We start from the raw sequence: 14013 nt of genomic DNA, 5'->3' as shown, positions 1-14013 counted from the left end.
TCATCTTAGCACTGCTAACTAATCTATCACCTTCCTTATAAACTATTCTCACTGTTTTGCAGAGTCACAGCAGCAGACTTGACAATAGACTTGAAACCGGAAAGCCATCAGTTTAAATCCCCTGGCAAGCTTCTAAATCTGAGCGCATGAAGTGATGGAGACGCGCTGTCGAGTCCCTCTGCATTAACTGTCAACATGACCTTGAGCAAGGCACTTCAAACCCAGCTGCTCTGAAATGCACTCATATGCCGGATCTGACTGGGATGACAAAATAAATAAATAAAATGCTCACTGAAGAACTGGAGGAAATGCAACCAGTGTGACATCAGGTTGAGAGGTTCAAGGTGATTTTCAGCAAATCGTGGTGCTTTGGGTTCAACAAACAGGACAGTGATGAGTGAAATAAAATACACAGTTTAAAGGGGATGAATAATCCATGGGCATTTAGCCACAGGATGAGCATCTGGACCTATAAATGAATGAATTAGGCTATTGAATGGTCAATAAAAAAAATATTGTAGGTAAAACGTCCTGCTTCAAATCAACTTTCTGGTCATCACTTTGGTGGTTACAGGAGGATGAATCCCTATGACAAACTCAGGGGACCTCCTGACGCCTTTTACCTTTACTTTTTTGTACTTTTTCGACACATTATTTTATCAAAGTGATTTGAAAATCCTCCATACAGTAAAGGAATAAACTAATGACTGTATCAGAGTTAAAATCCCTAATCCGTGATGTCTTAAAGTAAAATAGTTAATATACATCTGCTTTCACAGTCTGACTCCAGCATGACTCCTGATGATCTAATGGTGCTGTTGCGGTAAAGGCAGAGAGATGAGCTGGACGGACTTCTTTAGTAATGGCAGCATCGTTAAACAAGGCCTCGTCAGTTACCATAGAAGCTTATTCATAGGCAGAAAAACTCTGAGAGGCTTATTCTGAGCCTAATCAGATGCAGCCACTCCAGGAAGACAATGATGAGCAATACAGGATGACATCATGGGACAAACAGTTAAAGAAGCTTTTTTTTTTTTTTCCAGAGACACAATGTTACTTTCAGCATTGCTGTTATTACAAATTATAGCATGCTGAATGACACATGGGTGTTCTTTTTCCATGCTCTGTCTGTCCCTTTCCTATTTTTTCCTTTATTTTAACAGGTTTATTAGATGGGTGTATGACCATATAGAAAATATGTTGATCAGCCATGTGATGTGTGCCTATGTCATGGGAGTGTAAACAATATCACCCAAATGTTTAAAATGTGATTTAACCTAAGCACGTGGGTGGGGGTGCGGTGATTATTTTGTTAGTTTTTTTTATAGGTGGGTGGCTGGGTGGACAAGTTACAATTAGGGAGAGAGGATCCAAAAAAAGTAATACATGACCTGGATTCCCTTTATGCTCATTTAAATCACCATGTGAGGAGTCACCATTGTGCTGTCTCAAGTAGCTTTGTCTGCTCGGCAGATTTTCTAATGAGGGGCTTTTGGAGGAGGATGACAGAGCACTCTGCCTGTTCGGTTGGGGAGGAGGGGCGTTTAAAGGAAACGAGCAACACTCTGTCCATGGATATGCCTAATACTAGATCCCCCCTACTCAGATGCCCTGCTGGCAGCTTGGCAGCACCATTAGGACTGAGAAGGGTGGCATTAGTCTGAAACTCTCATTATGTCAGATACATTGAAAACCTGTAATCCAGGCCACAAATGATAGGGGTAGAATTAAACCCAAATGGGCAGGAAGGCAGTAGAGGTGTAATTCAAAGTATTCAAATTAGTTTTGTTTGTTCTTCACACTAGGCAACTTTATTCTGAGAGGGGGGAAAAAATCATGTATTTGTAGAATATTTACACATCCATTATGTGTTAGTACAACACAAATACTCTGTCTTGGATGCACAAAGTATGGACATCAATGCATTTCTTCAAGTGGCAAAGCTGTGAAGAAAAAAACTGATCTACACAAATGTAATCAGTACTGCAAGAAAACAGAAAATCTCATGCAGCAGGTCTCAATCAAGGTGGAAAAAAGAAAGAGAAAAAGAAAAGGAAAGCATGTTCTGCTAACGTAGGTTTAAAAAAAAACTGGTTTACCACTTTTGTTATCATGTAATTATTGTGAGGCAGATGCACGGCAGTTTTTGTTCAATAAATCACTCAACCAGAAAAATTCTTAGAAGAAATGATGGTTTGTCTCCACTCATGTTGATGGCACAGATCTATAATCTTTAAAAAAAAAAAACAATGTTACAAATTTTTTGATGAGGGAAATTTAGTCATATCTGCTTCTTTTTCTTTGTTTTTGTTTTTGTTGTTGTTACTTTTGTGGAATCAGGTAGTAGACTAATAACTTTAATTTGCTCTCTGCACCATGTAAGGATAGTAGCATCTCCTGTTGGAGTGACACTGGAAACAGATGTTAGAAATATTGCCCTATGCTCCAGCACTGTAAGAGAGCCAATATGTCAAAACACTCAGGCAACCATCATGGACTGTTCACAGAGTCATTTAGAAGCATTACTGAAAACATGATTGATGTGTGTGTTTGTGTGTGTGTGTGTGTGTGTGTGTGTGTGTTTGTGTGTGTGTGTGTGTGTGTGTGTGTGTGTGTCTGTGTGTCTGTGTGTGTGTGTGTCTGTGTGTGTCTGTGTGTGTGTGTGTCATCATCATCATGTAAATTTAGTCTGTCTTACTTCCTACTTATTAATTCTTAAAAACTTCCTGCAATTAGAGTTCATAACCTGCAGTTATGCATCTCACCAGAAGATGGAAATATTTCACAAGACATATGGACCGAAGAAGAACCACAATAGGATCATATGGAAGAGGAAACTGTTCCTTCTTCTTTCAGAGGAGGAAACTGCAGTAATCAAAAATAAATGAATAAATGTGTCAGTAAATATATATTCATTTAAATACATCAAACACAATGTCAAAAATAAATACAGGTATTAATTTATAAAACCAAATATAAAATTATATATATATATATATTACAGTTTAAATTTGTATTTATTTTTGCATTGCATTTGTTTCTTTGTGATTGTGGCAGTTTTGGTCCTCTGTAATACTGTGGTTAAATCCAGTCTCATTTTATCCTTGTCAATTAATTTAAAGGATTTATTAAGTCTGTTTTTTTAATCTGTGGCTGCTCGTGGACGATAGACAAAATGTGCTTTTAGACATGGATCATCGAGGGATTGTTTTACAAAAGAGGTTAAAAAATATCAGGGAGCTCTGCCTACACACCGACTGTTTGAAGAGGCCCAATCAGGATTAAAAGAAAATACCAACAAGCTGACAGTCAGTTCCACTGTCACACCGATTTCCAAGAAGCACGGGATTTTTGTGGTCATCCTGCTGCCAGTCTTTCAAAATCAAGAATACAAAGTATTTGAAAGTGTGTCAAAGTAGCGAGAGCAGAAAGTGTTTTAGGAGAATGTTGCGTGTATGCCATCTGCTGGATTATTGCAACATTACAACATTTGTTTCAGGTTTTAGAGGACGCTGAAAGGAGCAGCTGGCAGTGCGGTCTGTGGTACTGCCCACTCACAGTCTGTAAAGGCGAAAGCTAATGCTCATATACATAAAAATGTGAAAAAAGAGAAAGAGACTGGACCTTACATCTCTCCTTGCATTACTGTCAAAACCGAGGTGGAGGAAATCTTTGCATTCTCATCAGAATCACTCTGCCTCTTTGAAGGTGCACAAGTAAAAAATATATTGTTATTCTGTTATTTTATTTTAGGTCTGTATAATGTTTTTTTCTGCATCTAAATACTTACGATGTTTACGCAGAACAGAAAGAAAGAAAGAAAGAAAGAAAGAAAGAAAGAAAGAAAGAAAGAAAGAACTACTTTGTTCAACCACTGCGTCTTAGAATTTTTTTTTTTTTTTGTTATTTTGACAAACTTGCTGGACTTCTGAGAAAATACCCGAAGACCCGAAACAAGCCTGAATACCATGACTTGCATTTCAAAATAAATGCACAGATAACTAGTACGGCTGAGGAGGGCTTCTGTATGGCTTATGTACTCAGTCCATGTACTTACAATGTACGTTGCAGGCAGCATCACGGCTTCTCCAAATGACCATCACATATAATTTCAAGGATTAGGATAAGAAGTCCTTCACTCTTGATTTAAATTCTGCTTAAAGGCACATTAGCTTCCGTTTTGTTTATAACTTTGTGATGTAACATATGGCAAACAATGGATGACCTTCCACTTCACACTGTAGTCTTGCATTTAATTTGGGGCATTTACAGAAAGAAAGCTTACAATATGTTTAATCGGAAAATAATGCCGATTAAACATATTGTTTAATCGGCATTATTGCTAAATGTAGCAATATTTTTGCTACAGTATTGTAGCAAAAATACTGTTATGTCGTCAATAAAATTAAAATTCACAGATAACTGGGCTCATTATTAGTAAATTGTTGCTCAGTGATTAAAAACCCAATATAATATAATATAATATAATATAATATAATATAATATAATATAATATAATATAATATTTATGACTTCAGAAGAACGATTATTTTGAAAAGCTGATGTAACCGGATGTCTCCTGTGAAACTGCTGCAGCTGGACACACGCGGAGCGCTGAAGGCTATGGTGGGAGAAGAAGCACACGAGCCTCCAGCGAGTTTAATCGACTGTGACCGACGTGCTGCCGTGTATCCCGTGAAGAGAAGATGTCCGTGAACGAGGTGTACGTGTTCCGACCCTTCAAGCTCATCGCGCTGCTGTGCGTCTTCCTGGCACTGTGCTTGGACGTGGTGGCTCTGCTCAGTCCAGCCTGGGTCACCGCGGAGCATTTCTCCCTGTCTCTCTGGGAGTCGTGCTCCCAGTCCGAGCCGCGGCATCCGACGGAGGACGCTCAGTGGAGCTGCTTTTCCACCCTCACATCTGGTAGGGAAGCAGTGTTGTGGTTGTTGTTCTTGGAGTCAGGATGCTGTTTTGTTTGTTGAAGATAAAGACAATTTATAAAAAAAAAAAAAAGCACAAATAAGTTTGTGTTGTTGTACAGTCTAAAGGGTGTTTTTAGTGATGTGATGTGATTACTGAGTGAGCAAGTATGTCATAGCATCCAAGTTGTGTATGGTTTATTTTATTTATTTATTTATTTACACGAGTTATCAGGAGCAGCTTGTTTTGAAATAAACAAAGAGAATACTAGAAGCTCTGACCACCATCCTCTGGGCAGACTTTGTTTTAGTCGGCTGCTGGTCAGTATCTGAGGAATTCAGACTTCTTATGCTGCTGATAAATTTCCTCTCTTCATACCAGATCAGTGACGTGGTTTCACTGTGAGACGCTGTGATGCTCACCCAGCCACACCTGATTGAAACCATGTTGACTTTGTGACAAAGGGCTGGTGCTCTGTGTTTTCTAATGCTTTAACTTTATTTTTAAAGTATCTGTGCGTAGGTGTGTGTGTGTGTGTGTGTGTGTGTGTGTGTGTGTGTGTGTGTGTGTGTGTGTGTGAGGTGGGAGAGGGTGGTGAATGCTATAGAAACCTATACATAATCCCTCTGGTACGCAAAGAGTTAACCCGCCCCAGCAAGCAGAAGGCTTTTAGTGGATTTGAAGAGGTGCATTCAGCATCTTCCCCCCTTCATCGTCCTCACCAAGCCGGGACCCCCTAGGTCGTCTTTTGTCGAGCAGAAAAGCCATGGCAGGAGTGAAACCCCCCACCCCGACCCCCCACCAGGGAAGCAAATCCGCTTTAAATGTAACAGATTTGGGAACACTTGACTTTTGTCCTGTACAGTAAGGTTATTAGCTGGAGCTTTAATCTCTATTAAACATACAGTTGCTGACTGTTGCCATGTGAACAAATAAAGTTAGACTTCAGGGATAGAAACAGAGCGCAGCATTGAATAGTTTCCTCATTTTGCAGCTCAGACGCGTTTAAAATACTTTAGATTATAGCTGTTGGTCATTTTTCACAGGACGTAGCACACATACCCTCGATGTGACTGAGCTCTCTTTGATACTGTGGAATGTGTTGGGGTGAATAAGATTGAGGTTTGTTGTGTTGGGTGTCTGCAGAGCTCATTAAAAACAACAATGGATGGGTGTGTTGAGGTTAAAGGTGCAGTTCACCCAGTGGCGAAACAGACCAATTAGGCATGCACTCTCATGCTCATACAAAGACTCTCACATCATCTATTTCATCTAATTAAAACAATTTTTGTTTTTTTTCACTAACAGTCTCTGAAAAATCAAATTTTACCATCTGACGACAAATGAACCAGAAGCTCAGGGAGAGACACACCCAGTGAAAATTGTTCGCTGAGCTCGTTAACCACATGCAAATTCTCCTTTCGAGTCTAGTTCTTTAAGGTAGAGCGGGGCATCAAAGAGAGAATGTACAATCAAGGTCGAGCAGAAGAATAAAAGATTTTCTACTGAATATGTTGCTGCCATCAGACTCTGCACCAACACTTTGCTTGAATAGAGTTAAGCTCAGTTCAAAAAAGGCCGTGTGCTGCTTTTAAAAGCCGAGTGTCGTGGAGGTCTGTCCAGGAAAGAATGTGACGCGCAGGAAGCAGTTAGTTTTATTTTTCCAACACGAGCAGTTTGTTTGGAATATATCGAGTAAATGTGGGATTAAAGAAAGCCACTGTGGCTGCAACAAGATGGAAAAAGCTGGCATTCACAATCAGAAACTCTTGTTTCATCAACCAAAACCTCCAAGGCAGCAGTACAAAACCATAGACTGTAATCTAAATAAAACATGGATGTAGCCACCACCATGTCATCCATTGATTTGTGAAGTTTAGATTGCAAACCCAGTTCCAAGAAAGTTGGGATGCTGTGCAAAATGTAAATAAAGACAGAATGCAATCATTTGCAGATCTCATAAACCCATGTTTTATTAGTAAGAGCATATAAAAAAAAAAAACATATATGAGACTTTTCATGAAAAATATCAGCTCATTGTGAATTTGATGGCAACAACACGTCTCGAAAAAGTTGGGACGCGGGCAACAAAAGGCTGGAAGAGTAAGTGGTACTAAAAAGAAACAGATGGAGGAACGTTTTGCAACTAATCAGGTTAATTGGCAACAGGTCAGCAACATGACTGGGTATGAAAAGAGCATCTTAGAGAGGCAGAGTTTCTCAGAAATTAAAATGGGCAGAAGTTCAACAAATCTACAATAAGCTGCATCTACAAATTGGGGGAAAATTTCAGAATGATGTTTCTCAATGTAGAGTTGTGAAGATGTTGAATATCTCATCATCTGCAGTTCATAATATCCTCAAAAGATTCTGCAAATCTGGAAGAATTTCTGTACACAAAGGACAAAGCTGGAAACCAATACTGGATGCCCATGCTCAGCATTAAAATCAGATGATTGTGTCATCACTGAAATCACTGAGCCAAAGCTCATTTAAAATGACCAACGTTTGGGTCTGCTCTGTTCCCAGATGTTTATGGACCTACACAGTATTAAACATGGCCCTGTCCCAACATTTGATATGTTTTCTGTGTTTTATTGTAAATAAAATATGGGTTTATGAGATTTACACAGCATCCCACAGCACTGGGGTTGTATCGACCTAGTTTTTTGGAACCAGAACGGACCACTTTTAGAAGAGAGGGTGGAGTGCAAAGTTATCAGCTGATACTAGAAGTTTTGTGTACAAACTGCATCCATACACCGTTTGGGTGCATCACACAGACAGATTCCTGCTAATTGATGCTAAATAACATACAAATTAAAATCAGAGCATGGGCGTCTTGGATGTGCTGTTGGTACAATTAACCATACAGCTCAGTGACTGGAGTTAGCTGAGGTGCTTCTTGGCAGTCAGGCGGAGTCTGCAGCCACCAGCATCTACCTGTCAGTTAAATCCACCTCACCCCTAATTTGAAGCCTTTAAAAACAGGTGTGTTACTTTTGTAAAGTTGAGCATTTTAACACAGTCTATTGGTTTGCAGTTTTTGGCATTTCTGCATTGACCTGATTTTTGAGTCCCAGAAGTTATCTTAAGGCTAACAATGTAGTTTATTGTCATGCAAAAAAGACAGTTATAAAAACAATATAAACAGCTAGAAAAATAGGCCAAAATATAATCCCAATATAGCCAACCAGTAGGGCAACTAAGATTAAATAACTTGCTTTAATGTGAGTTTCAGGCTTGCATTTTGTATTTAATCCTAGTTCCTGTGAGTTTTGAGAGACTAATTACATTCTCATGGGTTGTATTCCTGATGCAGGCCTGATGGCTTCATTCAGGTCTCTCTCTGTAGGATTAGCTCTTGTTTTGTGTTTGTCAACACAGCGGTTCAATTCAGCAGCGCTCGCCTGTGAATCAAGCCTTTGTTGATGAGTCGGGTGCTCCTCTTTAACCTGCATGTGTCCTGTTCTTGCAGACTGGCAGATCGCCACCCTGGTGTTGCTAGGTGTCGGTGCCGCCGCAACTCTGGTGGCCTTTTTAGTGGCCCTTATTTCTCTCTGCAGGGGAACACAAAGACAGCACTACCGCACCGTGGCAGTATTCCTCTTCACTGCAGGTACGTCTCCTTTCCCACACAATTTCTTGGAGCATCTGCTCTTTTTTTTTAAAAAAATTTAAACAATGTATGAACAATAATCCAGTCTATCAAGGTTGTGCATTTTTGCTAACGCTGCAATAGTTTCCATATGTCGTGTGTTTTTGTGTTCCACTGCTCACATTAAATAGAAGCATGCAGAAGGAAAGACACAGCCGAGTGAGCCTTGCTGGCTGAGCTTGTTTTCTCTGTGGTATTGCCTCTGGAGACCTGCAGGCTCGTGTGCCAAGAAAAAGCAGCCACAGAGTTTGCAGACTTACCAACAAAGTGAAGTCGCTGAGAGGAAAAAAAAAAAAGCCACCACAGACTCCTCGCCCATAACTGCCTCATAGTTGGACTGCTGCTTCTTGCATGCTTTGTAAGAAGGGCCCTCGGGGTAAAACTAAACTCTTACACTGATGAGATGGAATATAAATTAAAAAACAAACAAACATATAATTAAAATGAGTGGTCGGAGCATATTGCTCCAAATGCTATACAGGCACTGAAATAACCGACTCATAGGTCGTGCTTACTCTACTCTAAAAACAGTGATGAAACACCAGCCACTTTCTCCTACTTAGCTCATGCCAAGTTCATGTTGTTCCAGTTTGCAGAATAAAATTATATAAGAAGCAGACGACACTCTGTAGACCAAACTTAAAGTCATAACTGTCACATTTTAAGAAATCTACAGCCCCAGTTGCAGAAAAGTTTGGACGCTGTGTAAAATGTCATTTAAAAACAGAATGCAATGTTTTTGCAGACCTCAAAAACATGAATTTTATTTGTAATATAATGAAGAGAACAGATCAAATATTTAAGCTGAGAAAATGTACCATGTTAAGAAAAAAATAAGGTCAGTTTGAATTTGTTGGCAGGAACACGTCTTAAAAAAGTTGGGACGGGGCCATTTTTACCACTGCGTAGCATCCCCTCTCCTTCTAACAACAGCCTGTAAACATCTGGGAACCGAGGTGAGCGGCTGCTGGACTTTTGGGAGAGGAATGTTGTCCTGTTCTTGTCTGATATTGGATTCTAGCTGCTGTCAGCATTGATGGTCCCCTTTCAAATGTGCATGTTGTCATACCATCAGAGATGCAGGCTTCTGAACCGAGCGCTGACAAAAAGATGGATGGTCTCTAGCCTTTAGTCCAGAGGATGCAACGTCCATGTTTTCCAAAAAGAATTTCAAGTTTTGTCCCTTGCACACAGTGATTTCTTCAGATTCTTGCAAGCTTTTGATGACATTATGTACCGCAGATGATGAAGTATTCAAAATCTTCACAATTTTACATTGAGGGACATTATCCTGAAATTGTTCCACAATTTGTAGACACGGTTTCTTGCAGATTGGTGAAGCTCTGCCCATCTTTACTTCTGAAAAAGAAAAAAAAAAAAATCTGCCTCTCTCTGTTCCTCCAGCTTCTATTTTCGTACCACTAGCTTTTAACTTTTCAGCCTTTTGTTGCCCTCGTCCAAACTTTTTGGAAACTTGTTGCTGCCATCAAATTCAAAATGATATTTTTCATTAAACAGTAAAATGTCTCAGTTGAAACATTTGATATATCTTCTATTGTGACTAAAATGGGTTGACAAGATTTGCAAATCATTGCATTCTGTTCTTATTTACATTTTACACAGCATCCCAACTTTTTTGGAACTGGGGTTGTGCTTGGCACACAGACCTTTCAGTAAAAGCAGCACTTCAGTTTTCTCTTTTCCAAGATTAAACAAATAAGGCATGCTACCGTTTTTAAATTGGCTTTAAATCAGCTGGTAGGTGGATTTTGTTACCCGTTTCCTCTTGTTACAGCCTCTGTGATGAACTAACCCGGCCAGCAGCAGATTCACAGCAAGTGTAGAAACAAGAGTGGCATCAACCTTTAAAGTAACCGAGACGCTCAGCGAAAATGTCAAACTCTTTAAAGGAAAGATGAAGTACAGTAGATGATCGTCCTCAGCTCCAGTTTCCCTCTGGTGTGTCCACTGTTTCAAACTCATGATATGTGGAAAGACATTAAGTTTATTTATTATTATTTATTAAGTTTATATTATTCATAAATCCACACAAAAGCCCAAGGTTTCTGTTGTTAGTACAAATAGTGTATAGTGTAAGATAACCGTGTACCACTGAAGGAGGACTGTAAGGGATCTTTGTCTTATTTTGTATCTGAAACCTCACTCACAAAGGACCACTGTGGTCAACTTAATGACTGTGGCTTTGACTGTTTGCCACTGACGGAAAAGCTCGGGAATGCTGCGTTATCCTTTCCTGTGTGTAATAGCTTTAAGAGCCTGGCAAGAATACGGCTGCCCTACAGGCACGCAGTCCTCAGCGGAGCAACAGCAGAAGGGCTGGACTGTTAAATGCCCCTTGGCTTGACTGTGAGGTATTTATTTTCTGTCCAGAAATATGACCTCAGCAGGGTACAGGCTCAGTCTGGGCTCCATCAGCAGCACCACAGTCTCAGGCTACAGCCATTCCTCCTTCACACCCACTGCTACTTCCCCTAGGAAGGAAAGGCGGAGTCATACTCGCACAAAGACCTTTCCTCAGGCGTCACCTAGCATGCGTGAAAAAGAACCGTACACACAGTACATTTTAAAACCCTGACGTCCTGAGTGATGCAAAGGAAAAATGATTCACGGCAGCATGACCAATAAAGCAGTTTCCTTGTGTGATACCTCGCGTCTCATTGAGATGAAAAGAATAAAAATGATTGTTCCACATTTCAGCCCCCACCCCCCACCACAAAGAACAAATAAAGAGGGAGAGAGCTGGATACTGGTTCTAGTTTAAAAGCAGAATCTGCCGTTAACGTCAATCACTCTGAGGGAATTAAAGACAGGCCACTTCAAAAAGCCTCCACTTCCCAGTGAGCAAGAAACCCACAGGGAGGGGTGTCACATAAAGATCGTTCTCCTCAAAAAGCTTCTATTTATGGAGATGTCAGACTGGAGGGAAAACAGAGAAGCACATCAACGCTCTAACACGTTTTTTTTGTCTTCTTAAAGCACTTTTTGATCGTCGCCTGGTGGGCGAGTGCTATAAAAAGTTCTTTCTTGTTGTACATGCATCGATGCTAGATATACGGAAACTATTTCAGGTAAAGGTGGACGGAATAAACAACTATGTGGTACCAACACAAGCAGAAATAGTTATTATAGTTATTCATGTTACATCTGTTACAAAATAAACTCAAGGAACAGAGAGGAAGACTTGAAGAAGATAATCACTTTATATAACCAGTCTCTGCTTACCTATACAGCCTGTCTCCTCGCTGCTTACACTTAAGCCTCTTTTTACAAATAACCTTTGCCTGTACAGGCACCTCTCAGCTGTCAGATTTGGGTTTCAGCTCGAGCAAGCCCTTTAATGCCATGTTTTTGACTTGAATCATGAATTCTGGTAAAACTAAATATCTTGCACTTTCTGAAAGCACAAAGTAGTTACGAAATGAAAAAATAGAATAGGAGGGTTAATCTGAAGTGCAGTGCATGTAGCGTTGTTTATTTTAATGGTACTGGAGGTCGCTGTAGTGATATTTTGATGGTAGCAATGGAGGATTATTTTCAATACTGATTAATCTGCAGTTGGTTTTCTCAGTTAGTTGATTAATCATTTGGTCAGAGAACAATTTTTTTTTTTTTTTGTCACTACCAGTTCAAACTTGGGACCCATCACAGCAGTAATTCAAAAAAAGAAGGTTTTAATGAAACAGTGTCTCATGGTTCTCTCTGGTTTTAGTGGTTCTGCAGGCCTGCGCTCTGGTCCTCTACCCGATTAAGTTCATCGATGGAACAGTCCTGCAGACTTATCACGAGTTCAACTGGGGCTATGGGCTCGGCTGGGGGGCCACCATCTTCATGCTGGGTGGAGGAATCCTCTTTTGCCTGCGGACGGACATGTATGAGGATGCGATGTACTGAACTCTTTTTGAACCCCCGCTGCTCTGCTGGAGATACATAAGCATAGAAGAGCACAGAGCCTATGTGTCCATTTCCCTTGCTGTGTTTTTCTCACTGTTATTTTTAGGTAGGTTGTGAAGGCCTAATTTAGGCCAGGGCTGTAGGACTAGATTGCCCCCCCACCCCCCACTCCACTGTCCATGCAGTCAGTAGGTCTCCCAGCCCAGCTGGTATCGGGGGCGAGGTGGCAAAACTAAAGCGCAGAGAGCTTTCTGGACACGCTCGAGCCACCGACACTGGACGCTTCCACTAAATCTCTATTGTTAGAGAGAAACAGGAGAGTAGATCCTCACAGACCTGAATGTGCAGTGGTTGAATATTTAATGGGACTGACTTATCACATTTCCTTTTTTCGTAGCTTTTCATGAGGTTAAGCTGCTTGTCAGTTTATTTATGGCATAATTTTACACTTTATAAATATTGAAAACCTCACCTCCTCCCATGTGTTAGGCAAAACATATCTAATAACTGTAAATTACTCAGCTTTGAGATATGCTATTGAGTGTTCATACTTTTATTTTATTGTTTTGTTTTTTTAATAATCACACCAGTTTGTCTCAAATGTAAATGTGTATAAAATATTTCTACATGAAGAATTCTGAATAAATAACTGTAGTTTTGGGAGCATTTGAAGTGAAAAATTGTTGCTTTCAGTACCATGAAATGACATGCGGACACCAGCAGCTCTCACGCTGACCTGTGACTGATTTTAAGACGGAACCACGATGAGTGCCCCCTTTTTTTGACAGCAGGGGGACAAAAATGCAAACCACTTTCATTATCCAGAGCACACATTCCTCAGTGGAAAACGCCTCCTGCTATTTAAAGAGGCGCCACCAGGTTACATGTATGTGAAGACATCAATCACTGGTGGAGACATGGGTAGCTTTTAGCATTGCATTTCTGTCCATGAGATGCATTTTTGCAATTACATTTACAGTTGTCTCGGAGTGGACTTGCAACAGGCGAGACATTTCCACTCTTTGTTATTTTACTAATAATAGGCGATGCGCTTGAAGGCTTCCAGATGTGCAGTTTTGTCCGGAAAAGCTTAATAATTTTTATTTTATTAGGTGTATCTAACAGTGAATGCATTCATGCTGTTTGTGCTTATGAAAAGAAAGTTAAAGAAGCCCTGTTATTTCTCAAAACAGAAGGCACCGCCCCACTTGAACAGTCTCCGTCACCCTGCAGAAAACAAACTGCAACAGCTGCTTAAAGACACCAGAAAAATGGATAAACATACTCCACAGCTGCAGCAGCATGAAAACTCCCCAGCTGTGGACAGCTCGCATACCACAATCAACAGCTCTGAGGGGGAAAAGATCCAAATCGTTGCATCATGCAAAGCTGATATTTTGCTCCTGTAAGCTGTGAGGGTGGAAGATTTGTCCTTGTCTCATTAACTCCCAGGAATCTTTGGCATGTGATGTACAGGTTAAAAGGTGAGGTGGTTATATGCCAGGCTGAAGGAGAGGACATGC

At 40.4% G+C, this 14013-nt stretch overlaps 1 protein-coding gene across 1 annotated transcript; it reads left to right on the top strand.

The window, feature by feature from the left end:
• The first annotated feature begins 4580 nt into the window (after nt 1–4580).
• LOC115792666 (transmembrane protein 47-like) lies at nt 4581–13386 on the top strand. The gene is made up of 3 exons (XM_030747292.1): nt 4581–4923; nt 8399–8539; nt 12309–13386. Exons 1-3 carry the CDS (start codon nt 4707–4709, stop codon nt 12488–12490), a joined length of 540 nt encoding a protein of 179 aa, XP_030603152.1. The 5' UTR covers nt 4581–4706; the 3' UTR covers nt 12491–13386.
• The last annotated feature ends 627 nt before the right edge of the window (nt 13387–14013 follow it).

Source organism: Archocentrus centrarchus, chromosome 14, assembly GCF_007364275.1.
Source record: "Archocentrus centrarchus isolate MPI-CPG fArcCen1 chromosome 14, fArcCen1, whole genome shotgun sequence".
NCBI lineage: Eukaryota > Metazoa > Chordata > Actinopteri > Cichliformes > Cichlidae > Archocentrus > Archocentrus centrarchus.
Note: the sequence above shows the minus strand (reverse complement) of the source record. Positions and strands in the feature narration are given on the sequence as shown.

What these genes read in the sequence shown, in the direction of transcription:
- LOC115792666 (XM_030747292.1), top strand. Translation starts at nt 4,707, where the DNA reads ATGTCCGTGAACGAGGTGTACGTGTTCCGACCCTTCAAGCTCATCGCG. An exon ending in CTTTTCCACCCTCACATCTG is followed by an intron (nt 4,924 to 8,398) that starts GTAGGGAAGCAG and finishes CTGTTCTTGCAG; the next exon opens with ACTGGCAGATCGCCACCCTG. An exon ending in AGTATTCCTCTTCACTGCAG is followed by an intron (nt 8,540 to 12,308) that starts GTACGTCTCCTT and finishes CTCTGGTTTTAG; the next exon opens with TGGTTCTGCAGGCCTGCGCT.